At 52.2% G+C, this 17,868-nt stretch overlaps 1 protein-coding gene across 13 annotated transcripts in view; it reads right to left on the bottom strand.

Moving 5' to 3' along the window:
• The window catches only part of CUX2 (cut like homeobox 2), a 322,157-nt gene that overhangs the window by 36,228 nt on the left and 268,061 nt on the right, over positions 1-17,868 (bottom strand). For all 13 annotated transcript variants that reach the window (XM_028829880.2, XM_077955002.1, XM_077954995.1 and 10 more), the window contains exons 9-16: positions 16,964-17,012; positions 11,251-11,355; positions 8,163-8,354; positions 8,019-8,077; positions 6,915-6,963; positions 6,722-6,821; positions 4,629-5,270; positions 3,095-3,196 (exon numbers count right to left, since the gene is read on the bottom strand). In XM_028829880.2, coding sequence (XP_028685713.2) covers positions 3,095-3,196; positions 4,629-5,270; positions 6,722-6,821; positions 6,915-6,963; positions 8,019-8,077; positions 8,163-8,354; positions 11,251-11,355; positions 16,964-17,012 — 1,298 coding nt within the window. The remainder of the gene's footprint in view (positions 1-3,094; positions 3,197-4,628; positions 5,271-6,721; positions 6,822-6,914; positions 6,964-8,018; positions 8,078-8,162; positions 8,355-11,250; positions 11,356-16,963; positions 17,013-17,868) is intronic.

The following is a 17,868-nucleotide window of genomic DNA, read 5'->3' as shown; positions in this document are numbered from 1 at the left end:
TCCAGTTTGTCACTCTTATGAACAATGATGGGAACGGCTTACATATAAACCCCTGTCCCCATTCTGGACATTTCCTTTGAATCCCAGAAGCAGAACTCGTGATTGAGCAGTTAGTCACATTCATTTCCTCCCCGGCAGTGGCTAGTGTGCCCACTGCTTAGCATTCATTTTTTTTTTTTTTTGCCAGGGGTATGGGGCAATAACCTTTGTATTTTTCCTCTTGCTGAACACCTCCTAGACCCTGAATATAAGGCCACTGGCTGGCCCATGGATAGCAAACGTTTTCCTCTGCTGCGATGTTGTCTTTGATATTGCCCTGGTGCCTGCTTCTGACCCCCAGGAGAAAGTGCTGTATAAAGAGGTGGGAGCCCTGGGGTTTCCCTCTGTCTCTGTGTAACTGAACTCATGTCTTTCCTCCCTGGCCTCAGTTGTCCTGTCAGTTTAGTGGGAGACTTTGGCTAGTTATTTCTTTTTCTATTCTTTTTTTTAAAGACAGAATCTCACTCTGTCACCCAGGCTGGAGTGTAGCGATGAGATCTCGGCTCGCTACAATTTCTGCCTCCTGGGCTCAGGTGACCCTCCTGCCTCAGTCTCTTGAGTAGCTGGGACCACAGGTGTGTGCCACCACACCTGGCTAATTTTTGTATTTTTAGAGGAGATGGGGTTTCTTTTTTTTTTTTTTTTAGACTGAGTTTTGCTCTTGTTGCGCAGGCTGGAGTGTAGTGGCATGATCTTGGCTTACTGCAACCTTTGCCTCCTAGGTTCAAGCAATTCTCTTGCCTCAGTCTCCAAATAGCTGGGATTACAGGCACCTACCACCATGCCCAGCCAATTTTTGTATTTTTAGCAGAGACAGGGTTTCACCACGTTGACTGGGCTGGTCTCAAACTCCTGACCTCAGGTGATCCATTTGCCTCGGCCTCCCAGAGTGCTGAGATTACAGGCATGAGCCACCGTGCCCGGCTCTGGCTAGTTATTTCTCATGGTTCTCTTCACCTCCATATCATGTTTCACCCATATCTGAAACCCGTGTCTAGTCCACAGTAGGTGCTTAATAAATGTTTACTGCATGATTACATCCTTCTCTGTCTTGCATCTCTCTTGCTACTGGAACTGACCAAGAAGGAAATTAGGCTCAGGGGATTTTACAGGTGGGTCAGGGTAGCTGGGTAAGTCCCTTCTCCCCTCACCCCTCCCAGGGACCAGGCAGGAGGGAGGGCCATTCATTGGGAAACATCTCGGCTCCTGGCGACAACTGGAGGGATTCAGGACACCTGCTAGGAGCAGCCACCAGGGGGCAGCAGACACTGCAAAAATGGAGGAGGGCTTTGAAGCCAGAGTCCAGGGTCTCAGTCAGCCACAGTCTACGCTGTGCTGGGTGTGAGGATGGAACTCGGTCCCTGGCTGCAAGAAGCCCCCACAGCACAGGGAGGGACAGCCACACCAGCAGAGTCGTTTGTGACAGCGTGGAACTGCAACAAGGAGGTAATAATGATAATATTTGCTGTAATGATGGCTGATCTTTCAGGATTATACTGACCTCATTTGATCCTCACACAACCCTGAGAAAGGAAAACTAATACAGTCCCCCACTTTTTTTTCTTTTTGAGATGGAGTTTCGCTCTTGTCGCCCAGGCTGGAGTGCAGTGGCGTGATCTCAGCTCACTGTAAGCTCCGCCTCCCGGGTTCAAGAGATTCTCTTGCCTCAGCCTCCCAAGTAGCTGGGGTTACAGGCATGCACCACCATGCCCAGCTAATTTTTTTGTACGTTTAGTAGAGACGGGGTTTCGCCACGTTGGGCAGGCTTGTCTTGAACTCCTGACCTCAGGTGATCCGCCCACCTCGGCCACTCACAGTCCCCATTCTAAAGATGAGAAGATGGGCCGGGCACGGTGGCTCACGCCTGTAATCCCAACACTTTGGGAGGCTGAGGCAGGTGGATCACGAGGTCAGGAGTTCGAGAGCAGCCTGACCAACATGGTGAAACCCCGTCTCTACTAAGAACACACACACACACACACACACACACACACACACACACACACACAAAATTAGCCGGGCATGGTGGTGCGTGCCTGTGATCCCAACTACTCAGGAGGCTGAGGCAGGAGAATCGCTTGAACCCAGAAGGCGGAGGTTGCAGTGAGCCGAGACTGTGCCACTGCACTCCAGCCTGGGTGACAGAGTGAGAATCCGTCTCAAAAAAAAAAAAAAAAAAAAAAAAAAAAAAAAAAAAGAGGATGAAGGCACAAAGAGGCTAAGTAACTTGCCCAAGGTCACACAGTCAGTAAACAGCAGAGCCAGAATTAGTGGCCAGTCCAGCTCCACTGCAGCAAGCAAGCAGGTCATTGTGGTGGGGGTGGAGGGAGGCGGGCGCAGTGTCCAATCCATCTTCTTGCAGGAGGTGACTTCTGAGTTGGGTCATAGGTATGAGCAGGAGTTGGCCAGGTGAAAGGCATCCGGGGTAAGGACAGCATCAGAGGCGCAGGGTGGGGTGCACGGCAGCTGGGCAGGACTGTGAACAGTTCACGTGACAGGCACGGAGGGGCCTGAAGACTGTAGGGCCTGTAGGCCTTGTCCAGTCTTGGGATATTTTTCTTTTATTTTTTTTGACGGAGTCTTACTTTGTCACCTAGGCTGGAGTGCAGTAGTGTGATCTTGGCTCACTGCAACCTCCGTTTCCCAGGTTCAAGCAATTCTCCTGCCTCAGACTCCTGAATAGCTGGGATTACAGGCATGTATCACCATGCCCAGGTAATTTTGTATTTTTAGTAGAGATGGGGTTGTACCATGTTGGCCAGGCTGGTCTCGAACTCCTGACCTCAGGTTATCAGCCCACCTTGGCCTCCCAAAGTGCTGGGATTACAGGCATGAGCTGCTGTGCCTGGCCAAGGGTTGAGATTTATGTTGAGAGCCGTGGCAGGGTTCTGAGCGGTGCCACGACCACCCATGCACTCAAGATGGGTCCCTCTGGCTCTGGCGGTTCTGATCCACCTGGATTCCCTCTGGGGTGGACAAAGGCAGACGAGGCCTCACCTCCTGTTCACAGCTGGCCCCGGGGGCCTCAGGCCTTGCCTGCAGGGGTCACACTCACCGCCCTTCTGCGACTCGATCTCCTTCTTGGCCTGCTCTAGAATGCTCTTGATGGCGTCGTCCGAGCCCGTCTCGGGTGTGCGGATTCTTGGGGTGATGCTGCCTGGGGAGGCAAGAAGGCATCTGTGGCAGGATCTGCATGTTGGGCTCAGTCTCCGGAGCCTGGTGGGGTGGGGGGCTGTCTCCTCCTCCCAGGAGAGTGAGGGTTAGACCATCAGTGAGATGGCAGAGCCACCGCTTAGTCTGCCTAACAAACTGTGGGCCTATGAGTGATTCTGGCTTGAAATAAGAATCATAATAATGAGGCCAGGCATGGTGGCTCATGCCCATAATCCCAGCACTTTGGGAGGCCGAGGTGGGAGGACCACTTGAGGTCAGGAGTTTGAGGCTATCCTGGCCAACATGGTGAAACCCCGTCTCTACTAAAAATACAAAATTAGCCAAGCATGGTGGCATGCACCTGTAATCCCAGCTACTCAGGAGGCTGAGGCAGGAGAATCGCTTGAACCCAGGAGGCAGTGGTTGTAGTGAGCCGACATTGTGCCACTGCACTCCAGTCTGGGTAACAGAACCAGACACTGTCTCAAAAAAAAAAAAAAAAAAATAATAATAAAGAAATAGGGTGTGGTGGCTCACGCCTGTAATCCCAGCACTTTGGGAGGCCAAGGCAGGTGGATCACCTGTGGTCAGGAGTTTGAGACCAGCCTGACCAATATGGTGAAACCCCGTCTCTACTAAAAATGTAAAAATTAGCTGGACATGGTGGCGTGCAACTGTAGTCCCAGTTACTAAGAAGGCTGAGACAGCAGAATTGCTTGAACCCAGGAGGCAGAGGTCACAGTGAGCTGAGATTGTGCCACTGCACTCCAGCCGGGGCGACAGAGTGAGATTCCATCTCAAAGGAAAAAAAAAAAAAAAAAAAAGAAATGATGATGACAATGACTATGGCAACTGCTGCCCCTAACAGTTCTCAAGCAGCACTGTGTGCCAGGTGCTGTGGTCAGTGTTTGATGCCCGTTTAATCCTCATGGTGTCTCCTGGAGGCTGACAGATGCAGAAACCGGGGCACAGATGAAAGGAGTTGTCTGAGGTCACCTAGTGGGTGAACAGCAGAGCTGGGACTCAAACTCAGGCATCTGTGAGGCCACAGCTAGGACCCTTCACACTGATTACCCAAAAAATCAAGTCTGGTAAGGCTGGCAGTCTTACAAATGTGTAAACTGAGGCTTGGAAGTGTTTGGTGAGTACCTGCCAGGGCAGCAGCTGGAGACTTTTCCCACCACCCTTATCCTGAGTGCCCCAGGAAGGGCAGCCTGTCTCTGGCTAGGGCCAGGAAGGAGAGGGTGAGGATGTATTTCCTGCTTTTACAGAGGGGAAACTGAGGCACAGAGAGGCAAAGTCACTGGCCCTGGGTCACACAGCCAGGTGGTGGCAGAGCTGGGTTTTGAACCCAGAGCTCATGTCCTCAGCCCCCAGCCCTGATGCCCTGGACCTGGCGTGGTGGCCAGCAGGGACAGGCCCTCTTGGGCACTCACCTCGCTGCCGCACTTGGATGGTCCTGAGCGCCAGCACGTTCTGCTCATCCGATAGGAACTGCTTCATCTTGATGAAGGGCTCCTTGCCCTTCACCGTGAGCTTGCGCCAGGGCTTGGGCCGGGCTAGGATCTCGCTGACCGAGCCCTGCGATAGCCCCAGCACGTAATGCCCAAACACCCGCTGCCCGATGTTGTGTTTTAGCAGCTGCTCCTTCACCTGGAAGGCGATCTCTGCCGTGTCCAGCTGCTCCTCCTCTGCCCCAGGCCCCGCCGCTCCGCCCCCACCACCATCGGCAGGCTCAGGACCACCTGGTGGCTCAGGGCCAGGGGCCGGGGTGGCAGGGGCTGTGGGGGGCTTGGTGCCGTAGAAGGCTGGGGGGAACACCAGCAGGCTGCCCGCCTCTCCCTTGAAGGCGGCCGGGGGCATCATCAATCTCTCCCCTGATGCCAGGCTGGGGAAGGGGGACAGCGAGAAAGTCCGAGGGCCATCAGGCCCCAAGCCGGGGCCAAGCAGGGGCTGCCCGGGGCTGGGAGACAGGGGGTCTTCAGGCCCTGGTGGAGGTGGGAGCTGCTGAGGGGAGGGGTAGGACTGCTCCGTGCCCAGCGAATCCTTGATGGAATCGTCCTCTGATGGGTCTTCCTCTAGAACACCCAGACAGACAGACAGACAGATGGGGAAGACAATGATGAGGGGAGACAGAGACAGGGAGAAAAAGAACCAGAGGGGGAGACAGACAGATAGAGACAACGAGAAAGAGAGGCACAGAGAGAAACCACATGAGAGGGACAGAGAGAGAGAGCGCGAGACAGAGACAACATGTGAGAGAGACAAAGAGAGAGAGAGAATGAGAGAGACAGAGAAACCATATGACAGAGAGGGGCGGGGAGAGAGGCGGGGGAGAGAGGCGGGGGAGAGAGGCGGGGGAGAGAGGCGGGGGAGAGAGGGATGGGGAGTGAGGCGGGGGGGGTGGGGGAGAGAGACAGAGACAGAGACATATATAGAGACAGAAAGTCAGAAATGAAGGAAGGAGGAGAAGGAGGGAAGGGGTTGGTGGGGAGGTGGGGTGGGGAACAGTGCTACAGGCGTCCAGCAGCTGGAAGTGCCGACCTTGGCTGTTTCTGCCCTACCCCTCCACTCTCCAAGCCCCACTCTTCCAGGCCCAGTCCAAATGCCAGCTCTGGGGAGCGCCCCACCCCATCACCAAGAGCATCAGCCGAGAACGTGCCACGGGCCCAGCACCTCGGCCTCGGACGGGAAGTTGAACTCGCCACCACCTGCAGATGGGCCCTTGCTGGGCACCCCCCCCAGAGCTGACTCACTAGACCTGCACCCACGAAGCAGGCCCCAAGGTCACACCCATTTTATGGATGAGGAAACAGAGGCAGCACAGAATCCTGCTGGGGTCACAAGGTTAAAAGGTCAGCGAGTGGCCGGGTGCGGTGGCTCACGCTTGTAATCCCAGCACTTTGGGAGGCCGAGGCAGGCAGATCACCTGAGGTCAGGAGTTTGAGATCAGCCTGGCCAACGTGATGAAACCCCGTCTCTACTAAAAACATAAAAATTAGCCAGGTGTGGTGGTGCATGCTTGCAATCCCAGCTACTCGGGAGGCTGAGGCAGGAGAACTGTTTGAACCCAGGAGGTGGAGGCTGCAGTGAGCTGAGATCGCACCACTGCACTCCAGCCTGGGCGACAGAGCGCGGTCTCAAAATAAAAAGGTCAGCAGGTAGCTGAGAGGGGGATCACGTCCGCAGCCTCCCAGTGGTCGGCTGTGGGGGTGCAGTGAGAATGCCTGCTTGTCCCCCTATAACCTCTTCATGAAAGCCCCTGCAGCTCAAGAAGGCTCAGCAGGGAGTGGAGCCCTTTAGAGGGCCTTGGAAGGGCCCAAGCCAGCTGTGTGACCCCAACTGTGACGTGGGTGTGTGTGGATGCCCTGCAGGACAGGCACACAGCAGCTGCCAAATCAATGCACACCTGTTGTTCTGTCGCTCTCCTGCCTGCATGGAAGGCAGTGGTCCTTGGGCATGAGCAGGCCAGAGACCCACAGGCAGTCCCCGCCCCAGCCCTCAGCCCCAGAGTATCCTCCTCGCCTACCAGGGCTGGCCAGGAGGCTGGGCTTCTCCAGAAGGAATTTCTGCGCAGGGAAGAAGGCCTCCTTTGCAATAAGCAGTGAGTCTTCAGGCTTGGCCATGCCCTAGGAGACAAGAGGCAGGTTGAGAGGGCACCTGGTGGGTGGAAGGCTCACTGGGACAGCCCGTCCTGCAGGGATGGTGGCAGGGACACTTACCTGGGGGAGGTTGCAGGTGCTGGAGGCCAGCTTCATGGCTTTCAGGATACTGCCGGAGCAAGTGGAGAGGGTCTGAGGTCAGCCAGCCCCCGGGCTGGAGGAGAGGTCTTACAAGAGGCACTGACCCGGCTTACCTCCCTGACAATGACTGCTCCATTCCCCGGAAACCCATTAATTCCAGAGTCATTGCAACCCCAAGCCTGAAGTAGCAGGCTCATTAACAGGTGGCAGTGTTACCTGAAGGGGTGTTGCCTGAACTGATCCCATTCTGGCCAGCTTGAGTTTAGCTGGTTAATGAATCACCTCCCAGTTACCATGCCCATAATAAGTTCCCTTGTATGGTCTGCAGGCAGATTGGTTTTTTTTTTCTTTGAGACAGAGTCTCACTCTGTCACCCAGGCTGGAGTGCAGTGGCACAATCTCCGCCTCCCGGGTTCAAGCGATTCTTCTGCCTCAGCCTCCCGAGTAGCTTGGACTACAGGTGAGCACCACCACACCTGGCTAATTTTTGTATTTTTAGTAGAGACGGGGTTTTGCCATGTTGGCCAGGCTGGTCTTGAACTCCTGACCTCAGGTGAATTGCCTGTACAGGCAGCTCTTGATGGAAAACGACTGAAGATGGTTGAATTTCATTTTGTTTTGTTTTTGAGACAGGGTCTCACTGTATTGTCCAGGCTGGAGTGCAGTGGTGCCACCACAGCTCATTGCAGCCTTGACTTCTCAGGCTCAAGCAATCCTCCCACATCAGCCTCCTGAGTGGCCAGATCAGTCTCCTGAGTGGCTGGGACTACAGCACGCACCACCACCACTCTTGGCTAATTAAAACTGTTTTTTTCTCGTAGAGATGGGTTATCCCCATGGTTGCCCAGGCTGGTCTCAAACTCCTGAGCTCAAGCGATCCTCCTGCCTTGGCCTCCCAAAGTGTTGGGATTACAGGGATGAGCCACTGCACCTGGCCTAAGGATGGTTAAGGTTTGATATCCACAGTGTTACTGGAGAGAACACATGGGGTTTAGTAGGAGGGAGGAAGATGATGAACTATGCCAAGCGCTCCTGGCCAGGGAACAGTGCTGGGGGTCTGTGGAGCCCCACCCCACATGGTACCTCAGCTCCGTTTTAATTTCTTCATAGTCAGACTGGGCCTGAAGCTTCTCTTCCAGCTTCTAGAAGAGCAAAGAAAGATGGTAAGGCTGGTCTGTGTGCTTCGGCCTGGGGCCGCCTGCCCCCCGCCCCCTCCCCAGGACCCACTTCTATGGCCTCGGACTTGGCTGTGAGCTGCCGCTCCAGGTCAGCGATCTGGTTGGCGGACGCCTCCTCCAGTTCCTGCAGCGAGCTCTGGAGGTGCTGCACATCCTTTAGCAGCCGCAGGATCTCCCTGTCCTTGGAGGCCAGCGCGGCCTCCAGCCGAGGGCCCGAGCACAGAGCGAAGTTCACCTTATCCTGCAGGCAAAGGGGTCTTTGAGGGGCTGAGAGGTGAGGGACTGGGGTCCACAGGTCTGGCCTCCCCACCCCTGAATCCCAAGCAGAATGTACATTTGTTGATCTGGATGATGGTATGGGGTGTGTTTGTGTTGAAAAATTCAAAGTGCTGTACACTTATGATTTGTGCACTTTTCCTTATGTATTAAGTTACACTTTGATTAAAAGATTTTTTTTTTTTTTGAGACGGAGTCTCGCTGTGTCTCCCAGGCTGGAGTGCAGTGGCGTGATCTCGGCTCACTGCAAGCTCCGCCTCCCGGGTTCCCGCCATTCTCCCGCCTCAGCCTCCCAAGTAGCTGAGACTACAGGCGCCCGCCACCACGCCTGGCTAGTTTTTTGTATTTTTAGTAGAGACGGGGTTTCACCATGTTAGCCAGGATAGTCTCGATCTCCTGACCTCGTGATCCACCCGCCTCGGCCTCCCTAAGTGCTGGGATTACAGGCTTGAGCCACCGCGCCCGGCCCAAGATTTATTAAAAAAGAACAACCATGACAAAAAGAAGTAGTCAGCTGGGGTTGGGGATTGGGCGCTCGTGACAGAGGAATCAGCATAGGCAAACGTTTGTTTCTCGCTCAGGTCTGGTTCCTGCTCCAGGGGTATATCCCCATTCTAGGCAACAAGGGACCCTCAGGATTAGACTTGACACCTTGGAGCCATGGGCCACGTTATGGGTGGCTCCTTCCTCTGCCTAATTTGCTGATAGCCCCAAGACCTACGGCTTCTCCACATTTTAGGAAATGGCCCCTCTGTCCTGGATGAAGATGGAGAGGTTGCTGTTTGAGGAACCTGAAGTCAGGCTGATGTCAGGCTTAGTTACAAATAAATCTAAGAAATACTTAAAAAAAAATCCAAACAAACAAAAAGCCCCAACCCAACCCCAGCTTTCTTCCATGGAGATAAATGCCAATTAAAACAGGAAGCGGATGCCATTAATACATTAAATTAATTAGCATCGAGTGCCACTGTTGTGCTCAGAAAAGCACCCCCCCCAAACCAGCAAAGTTCCCTGGGGCTGATTAGCACAGGCATTTGCCGGGTTCCACGGGGGTTAATTAAGAACCATTGGCAAATTCCTCTATGAGGCATCCTCATGGGCTCTCTCACTCTCCATCTCTCTCCACACAGCCTCTCTCTCCTGTGTTCACTCTGTCTGTGTTATGCCATCACCCAGGCACATGGACACACACACGATCTCCTGGGACACAGACACAGGCTGACACACAAGGACACACCTATAGCCACAGCACACACTAACACATGTACTTTCCCAAATACGCTGACACACACAAATACTCATGCATCAAAGAGAGACACTCACAAGGACGCATCATCACACACAACCGACATGCATGTGCCCAAAGAAGCTACATGCTCTCCTGAGCAAAAACATCCCAGACATACCAAAGACACATTAATAATTATAATAGTAGCATCAAATACTTAGTGAGCATATACAATGACCCAAGCACCATTTTAGGCACTTTACATGTAATCCATTTTTTTTTTCAGAGACAGGATCTTGCTATGTTGCCCAGGCTGGACTCAAACTCATGGGTTCAAGAGATCCTCCTGCCTCAGCCTCCTAAGTGGCTGGGACTACAGGCATGTGCCACCATGCCTGACTCATGTAATCCTTTTAATAACCCTATAAAGTAGGTGTTACTTGTATAGATGAGGAAACTGAGGCACAGTCAGATTAAGAATACGGTCAGTTGCCCAAAGGTCACAAGTAGAGATATACATACACAGTAACACATTCACAGAGACTCATTGCAATATTCAAATGGAAAGAGAGACATAGACACCTGGGCCTGTATATGTGGGTGTCAGATGAAGTGAAAATTATGCTCGCAAGTTCAGGTTCATGGGTGGAGAGGGAAGTCACCCTGGAGCAGACCTGTTATTATGTAAGGAATCATGAATATCACCCCTTGGTATGCAGAGATCTGGAAAGAAGGCAGACCAATTCACATAATGAACCCACGGCTTTCTGGGAGAGCCAGGATGGAGACTGCTAATATAGGACAGAAGGGTAGGTTGGGGTGGCCTTGATGAAAGTCTCATCAAGAAATGACACCAGGATCCCAAGGAGGCACAAACCAGGAGGAAAGAGAAAGATGAATTGATTAATTAGGCCTAACACAAGAACCTCAGGGTTGATCACCAAAGACTGGCTCTTCACAGCATGTGCCGGGGGTGGGAAATCCCTCTAGAATCACCTGGCATGATTTGGAAACCAATGGCTGAGTATGAATGTTAAATTTTATCTTGGTATGTGGCCCCACTGCAGTCCTGGTGATGATTGCCTATTGATATGTTGGCTGGCTCATACTCCTAAAAGTACCCAGTTTTGGGACTGAAAACCAGCAGGGGCATCACCATCCCTGGCATCCACCAAGCTGCTATGACCAGTGTTCAACAGCGACACCTGGTGGCATCCACAAAAACTGCATGCTGCTGTATTGCCTCAAACTCACTCTCCCCCACGTCCTTGCTGGTGCATCTGGCAATCAGAATGATTTTTGGTCTGAGGAAGTTTCCGGCATTCTTGGACAACTGGGGGTAAGGGAGGCCTTCAAAGGAAGATATTGGAACTCCTGGTAATAAAGGATATATGGAAACTTAGGCTTGAAAAGTAAAGAACTGTGGTTGTTTTTTTATCCTCAGCTGATGTAGCAGGTCACAGTGATTACACTCAGTGTATGCACAGAGACCCACACACATTCACACTCCCAGTTTCAAATGGATGCACGCAATCAACCACAAAGTGTCACTCACATGCTGAAACCCACAAACTCAGCCATTCCCGATCTTTCCCTCTGCCCTCCCTGCTCACTTCCCCGACCCCATCCTTACCCCACTGGGCCCCTGGGGAGAGCAGCAAGCCAGGCGGATGGAGCTGTTGACAGAGGCCAGCTGTTCCCGGAGACTTTCCACCTCCCGCTGGGCAGCCTCAGCTCGCTGGGGAGAAGGGGACAGCATGGGCGAGAGGTGAGCATGGCCACCGCAGAGCCCACTCTGCACTTCCACCTTCTCCCTGCACTGTCTCAGGCAGGGTTTGGGGAGGCGGACCTCCGAGGGCCTCAGGTCCTGCCATCCTAGTCCCGGACCCTGTCCTGGAGCTATGAAGACCAGTCACAGAGCCCTGTCTGGGCTGGGGACAAGAAATAGCAGCCTCTGAGGTTACTCCTGAGCTGAAAGGACAGGAAGAAATGCCCCTCTGAGGAGGTTCTGGGTTCTCGTGGGGTGCGTGGGACCCCCAGGGAGTCAGAACATTCCTGCTCTACAAAGGCAGGGAGAGAGAGGCTGTCTGGGTGGGACTGGCAGGTTTTCACACATTTCTAGATAATTCTGTCTGCCACATTAATTTCAGGCCTGGCTAGTCCGAATGCAAGAGCTGTCCCAACTCTCATGCCACCTGGTATGGACTGAGTTCCAGACACAGCATCTGCAGAGGTGCTTTCGCAGCCCACAGGCTATTGCAGCCCCTGGGCAAGTCATTTCCTCTCTAGGTCTCAGTTTATTTTTATTTATTTATTTATTTATTTTTTGTGATGGAGTCTCACTCTGTCACTCAGGCTAGAGTGCAGTGGCACAATCTTGGCTCACTGCAGCCTCCCCCACCTGCGTTCACAAGATTTTCCTGCCTCAGCCTCCTAAGTAGCTGGGATTACAGGTGCACACCACTACACCCGGCTATTTTTTGTATTTTTAGTAGAGACAGGGTTTCACCATGTTGGCCAGGCTGGTCTTGAACTCCTGACCTCAGGTGATCCGCCTGCCTCAGCCTTCCAAAGTGCTGGGATTATAGGAGTGAGCCATCATGCCTGGCTCAGTTTCTCTTTTTGAAATGGGGGGCAATAAAAACATCTAACAAAAAGGGGTTTTGAGTGGTTAAAATCAGAATGCAACAGTTCACTAAACTGGGTCTATGGTAGATTTTTTTTTGTTTTTCTTTGAGACAGGGTCTCGCTCTGTCACCCAGGCTGGAGTGCAGTGGTGCAATAAGGGCTCACAGCAGCCTCCAACTCCCAGGTTCAATTGATCCTCCCATCTCAGCCTCCTGAGTAACTGCGATTACAGGTGGTGCCTGGTTAATTTTTGTAGTTTTAGTGGAGACGGGTTTTGCCATGTTGGCCAGGCTGGTCTTGAACTCCTGGGTTCAAGCAACCCACTTGCCCTGGCTTCCCAATGTGCTGGGATTACAGGCCTGAGCTACTGTGCCCAGCTGGTAGATTTCTTTCTTTTTCTTTGTGTGCGTTTTTTTTTTAAAGACAGAGTCTTGCTTTGTTGCCTAGGCTGGAGTGCAGCGGTGCGATCTTGGCTCACTGCAACCTCCACCTCCTGGGTTCAAGCAATTCTCCTGCCTCAGCCTCCTGAGTAGTTGGGATTATAGGTGTGTGCTGCCAGGTTTGTCTAACTTTTGTATTTTTAGTAGAGATGGGGTTTTTCCATGTTGGCCAGGCCGGTCTCTAACTCCTGGGCTCAAGCAATCCATCCACCTCAGCCTGCCAAAAGTGCTGGGATTACAGGCATGAGCCACCACACCCAGCTGGTAGATCTCAACTCTTCAAATTTCTACCTGGAAGGAAGCACCCAAATGTTAATACATTTAACCTTGTGGCTTTGGAGAGAAATCTGGGCTCACATCCTGACTTTGCAGCTTTCTGGTTATGTGATCTTAGGCAAGAGGATTCATCTCCCCAGCCTCAGTTTCCCTATTAATAAAATGGGGATTATAAAGGCAACTATCTCATAGGGTTGTTCTGCAAATGAAGTGGTTTGGCCAAATGCAATTTGGTACATATCTTCGCTTGGTGCCTGGCACATATAAATGCATCAATAATTGGCTAACTTTGTTAACATCATGAGGGTATATTACTGGAGCCGTTACTTAGAGAATTGAAAGAGCTGTGGCTGTATTTTTACCTTTGGCTGGTAATGCAGGTCATAGTGATTATGTTTAACTCTATACTGACCTTGACAATCAGGATGCTATGCCCAATGTATGCATACTGAGACCCACACACATTCATGTTCACATTTGAATTTATTATTTATTTATACGTATCTTGCCTTGTTCCAGAAACGGTTCAATTTTGTTTTAGGAAGAGTTTCCTGGTGTGTGGGACTGTAAAGGAAATATTTTTATGTTTCTGTATAGTTAGGGCTCTCTGAGCATATCTGATTGAAAGTTGAGATCTGGACTAAAGGACAAGCCTTGGAAATTCAACTCATGGCTGATCAGCTACTGAGAACCCCAGAGGTTTCCTTCCCTGGAGGTTTATGTGTTTAGACATCAAGGATGGGTGAGACCCACAGCACGGAGACAGACCCTGAACAGTAAAGCTGGGTTTTAAAGCAATTAGTTGGGGCTAGGCATGGTGGCTTATGCTTGTAATTCCAGCACTGTGAGAGGATTGCTTGAGGCCATGAGTTTGAGACCAGCTTGGGCAACATAGCAAGACCCCATCTCGACGACAACAAGAAGAAAAAATCGCGGGTGTGGTGGTATGAACCTGTAGTCCTTGCTACTTGGGAGGATCCCCTGAGCCCAGGAGTTTGAGGCTGCAGTGAGCTATGATCTTGCCATAGCACTCCGGTCTGGGTGACAGAGCTGGACCCTGTCTCTTGGAAAAGAAAAACAAAAAAAGCTACTAGTCTTATCTCCCCGTCAAGAGATGTGTTTCCATTCCAAAGACTAAAAGCCAGGTCTTTGTCTCTGTCCACATGACACTTGGGAGGTAGATTCTTTCCCTCCCTCTCTCAGAAGGTCCCTAGGTGAACACCTAGATTCAGAATTGGGGCAGTCCTCGCCTAGAGTACAAACTCAAGTACATGTGGGATGACAGCTGGCTCTCATTTTCTCACCCCAGGAGTAAGAATTGGGGCAAACTGGTGTGGTTATTATCCTGTAAGTAATAATATGGATCTGCTGTACCCCAGTATCCTCATTAAAATAGTATTAATAAATACAGAGATTAAAAACCTAATAGAGTGACATTTATTTTCTTCTCCATACGTCTCTATAATGTGTGGGTTTTAGTTTTGGACTTAGGAGAAACATTATGAGAAATGCTTCCTATGCTTTCTATTCCAAGTACTATAAGATCGTTTATTTTATTATTTATTTATTTATTTTTTTGAGATAGGGTCTCACTCTGTCGTCCAGGCTGGAATGCAGTAGCATGATCACAGCTCATTGCAGCCTCCATCTCCCTAGGCTCAGGTGATCCTCCCACCTCAGCCTCCTGAGTAGCTGGGACTACAGGCGTACACCACCATGCCTGGCTAATTTTTAAATTTTTTGTAGATATGGGGTCTCCCTATGTTTCCCAGGCTGGTCTCAAACTCCTGGGCTCAAGTGATCATCCCACCTCGGCCTCCCAAAGTGTTGGGATTAGAGGCATGAGCCATTGTGTGCAGCCTTGCCCGTTCTTATAAAGTTTTATTGGAATACAGCCATGCTCATTCACTTACATATTGTCTATATTTTCATGCTATAATGGCAAAGTTGAAAATCTGTGTCAGAGACTGTATGGATTGCACAGCTGAAAATATTTACTCTCTCTTTACAGAAAGCTTGCCCTCCCCTGGGTTAGACGATGGGGCACCCTGCCGAGGAACAGCACACAGCTGTAAAACAGAGGAGCTGCTTTTTATACTGATACGGAAGGAGCTCAAAGATATAGACAGGGAAAAAGTAAGGTTCACAATGGTATACATAGTATATTATTATTTTGTTTTTAAAAGGGGTGGCTGGGCACAGTGGCTCACACCTCTAATCCCAGTGCTTTGGGAGGCCCAGGAGGGTGGACTGCTTGAGCTCAAGAGTTTGAGATCAGCCTGCACAACATGGCAAAACCGCATCTCTATGAAACATATAAAAATTAGCCGGGTGTGGTGGTGCATACCTGTAGTCCCAGCTACTTGGGGGGCTGAGGCAGGAGGATTGCTTGAGCCCCAGAAGTTGAGGCTGCAGTGAGCTGTGATTGCAGCAATGCACTCTAGCCTGGATGACAAAGTGATACCCTGTCTCAACAAAAAGGGGGCACTGGTTAAAATAGATATATTCTGGGCAACATGGTAAACCCTCGTCTCTACAAAAAAATACAAAAAATTAGCACAGCGTGGTGGTGCAAGCCTGTTTCCAGATAACTGGCTACCTGGGAGGCTGAGGTGGGAGGATCATCTGAGCCGGGGAGGTCAAGGCTACAGTGAGCCGTGATTGTGCCACTGCACTCCAGCCTGGGCGACAGAGTATGACCCCGTCCCCCTTGCCCCCCTAAAAAAGATATATTCGTGGGCTTGTGAATGGATTGACCATCTCTGGAAGGAGAACCCAGGGGCTGCTAAGAGAGGCTGCTGCAGGAGAGAACTGGGAGGAGGGCTGGACTTTCCAAGACAGGCCCTTGTGTAGCTTCTTGAGTTCTGAACTACATGAATGCATTACCTATTCAAAAAATCACACTAAAAAGGCTATGTAGCCATACAAAATGGGGCTCACTTAATGGTCATTTCAGAAAACTATGCTGGACCTAAGCCCAGGGAAGCCACTGCGGTCACCACCACCACTGTGACCTGGCCCTGTCTTTGGCCTTCCTGACCCTCATAGGGGACACTGCTTCTATAGGGGTAGGGGCTCATAGAGTCTCAGCACTTCCAGCCCAGGCCTGCACCTTCGGGTGGCTTCCCAGGGACACAGAATCAACCCTTTTATCCAAGTCTCCTCTGCAGGAGGGAGTGCCCCCACCCTGTGCCCACAGAGCTACACCTCGGGCCTCTGCCCCTGCTGAGCCTTCTACCTGGCTGCCCTCCCTCAGGGAACAGCATCAGGACTCTGAAACCCAGCTGCAAAGTCTCTTCCAAGAGGCCCCTCTTAACTGCCCCTGGGGAAAATGACCTCTCTCCCTGAGGGCCCGCAGACCTCGGGGCAGGTGGGTATCTTCTCCCACCCCACAGACAGGAAGATGGGCCTAGGGACAGAGGGCTCGAGGCCCTGCTGGCCTCTCCTGGCCATGTCTCTGGCTGGTGGCACTGCAGGGAGCTGGGGGACAGATGTGGTGGACACGCAAGACTCTGGGCTAGAGCCCCCTGGCTGTGGTCGCCCTTCTTTTAAAGTCCTGCTTGACTCTGCCCACCAGATGGCAGCACCTCTGAGCTGGAGGAAGGCAGGATGCAGGAGCCTCACTTAGAACCCGTGCCTACATATGCTGTCATTCATTCTTTGGGTCTTAGCTCCACATCCTTTCCTCTCGGATGTCTTCCTGGACTCCTGCAGTCTGGGTCAGGGGCCCCTTCCTGCCTGTTGCTGCTTGGAGCACTCTATTTCCAAGTGTGTCTGTCCGTATTCCCTACCCCAACCTCCACCCCGGGCCCACCCTGGGAGCTTGGAGAGGGCAGGGCCTGGGGCCCAGACCCCTCCTGGCTCCCTCACTTGGCATGCACAGGACCCACAGTTGAATAAATATTGGCGAAGCTCCGTCCCTTCCTCCTCGTCTGGCCCGAGACCCCCACCCCAGGCAGAGGGAACCTTTGGCACCCATGGGCGGGAACTGCGCCTCCTCACCTGATTAGCTTTCTCCAGGTTGGTCATGATCAGGCCGACTTCATCTGCCCTGAGACACAAAGATGAGGCCCTGAGGAAGGGCTTCCAGCGGGCTCCAGGCCTCCGCCCCTCCTGACACCCCCAGCCCCTGCCTGAGCCCAGGGGAGGGCTGAAGGCACTCCCTTCCAGCCTTGCTACAGGAGAGAAATCGGGCTGGGGAGAAAAGAGCCTAGGCTGTGAGGAAAAGGGAGTAGCGCGTCAGCACGGCACCTCTTCCAGGCAGTCTGGCCTCCCCTCTCCCCCAGGGGCCCTCTCTGAACTCCACCTCCAAGCCTTTGTCCCGGTGGTGCCTGGAATGCCCTTCCTCAAGAAAATGGCCCTTGGCTTTAAAATCCTGATCACAGTGTTCTCCTGGGAGGCCGCCCTGCACTGTCCCCAGCGGTCACTTGTTTACTGCGCTGCCCAGCCCCCTCCAGACTGCCAGCATGGAGGGGCTTGGGAGAGGTGTCCCCTCTGTTAGCAGGGGATGGGAGATGCGGGGGGCATGTGGGGAGCACTTGGTGACTCAAGGCCACACACGTGCTTCATGCATGCTTAGGGCCTTCCTTGGCTCAAGCTGTTCCTGCTGCCTGGAGCACCCTTCCCTGCTTTCTTCACGTGGCCTTCTCTTCATTCTGAAAGCCACCTCCTCCAGGGAGTTCTCCCTGACTACCCTAGATAAAGGACCCACTCCTTCTTGTCATTCTCTTTTCCCATCCCCAGTTCTTCCCTTTGTAGCATTTGCCATGTGCCAAGAACAGTGCTGGGCATACAGAAAGTGCTCAATATGTGTGAATGAACAAATGTATCACTGCACATCAGTTTTTGTCTCCTCTCCTTGACTGAGGACAGGGTCATGTTCTCATGTTTCCTCCAAGGACGCAGAA

This window comes from Macaca mulatta, chromosome 11 (assembly GCF_049350105.2).
Source record: "Macaca mulatta isolate MMU2019108-1 chromosome 11, T2T-MMU8v2.0, whole genome shotgun sequence".
Lineage (NCBI taxonomy): Eukaryota > Metazoa > Chordata > Mammalia > Primates > Cercopithecidae > Macaca > Macaca mulatta.
The sequence above is the reverse complement of the archived record's forward strand: the minus strand, read 5'-3'. Positions and strand labels throughout refer to the sequence as shown.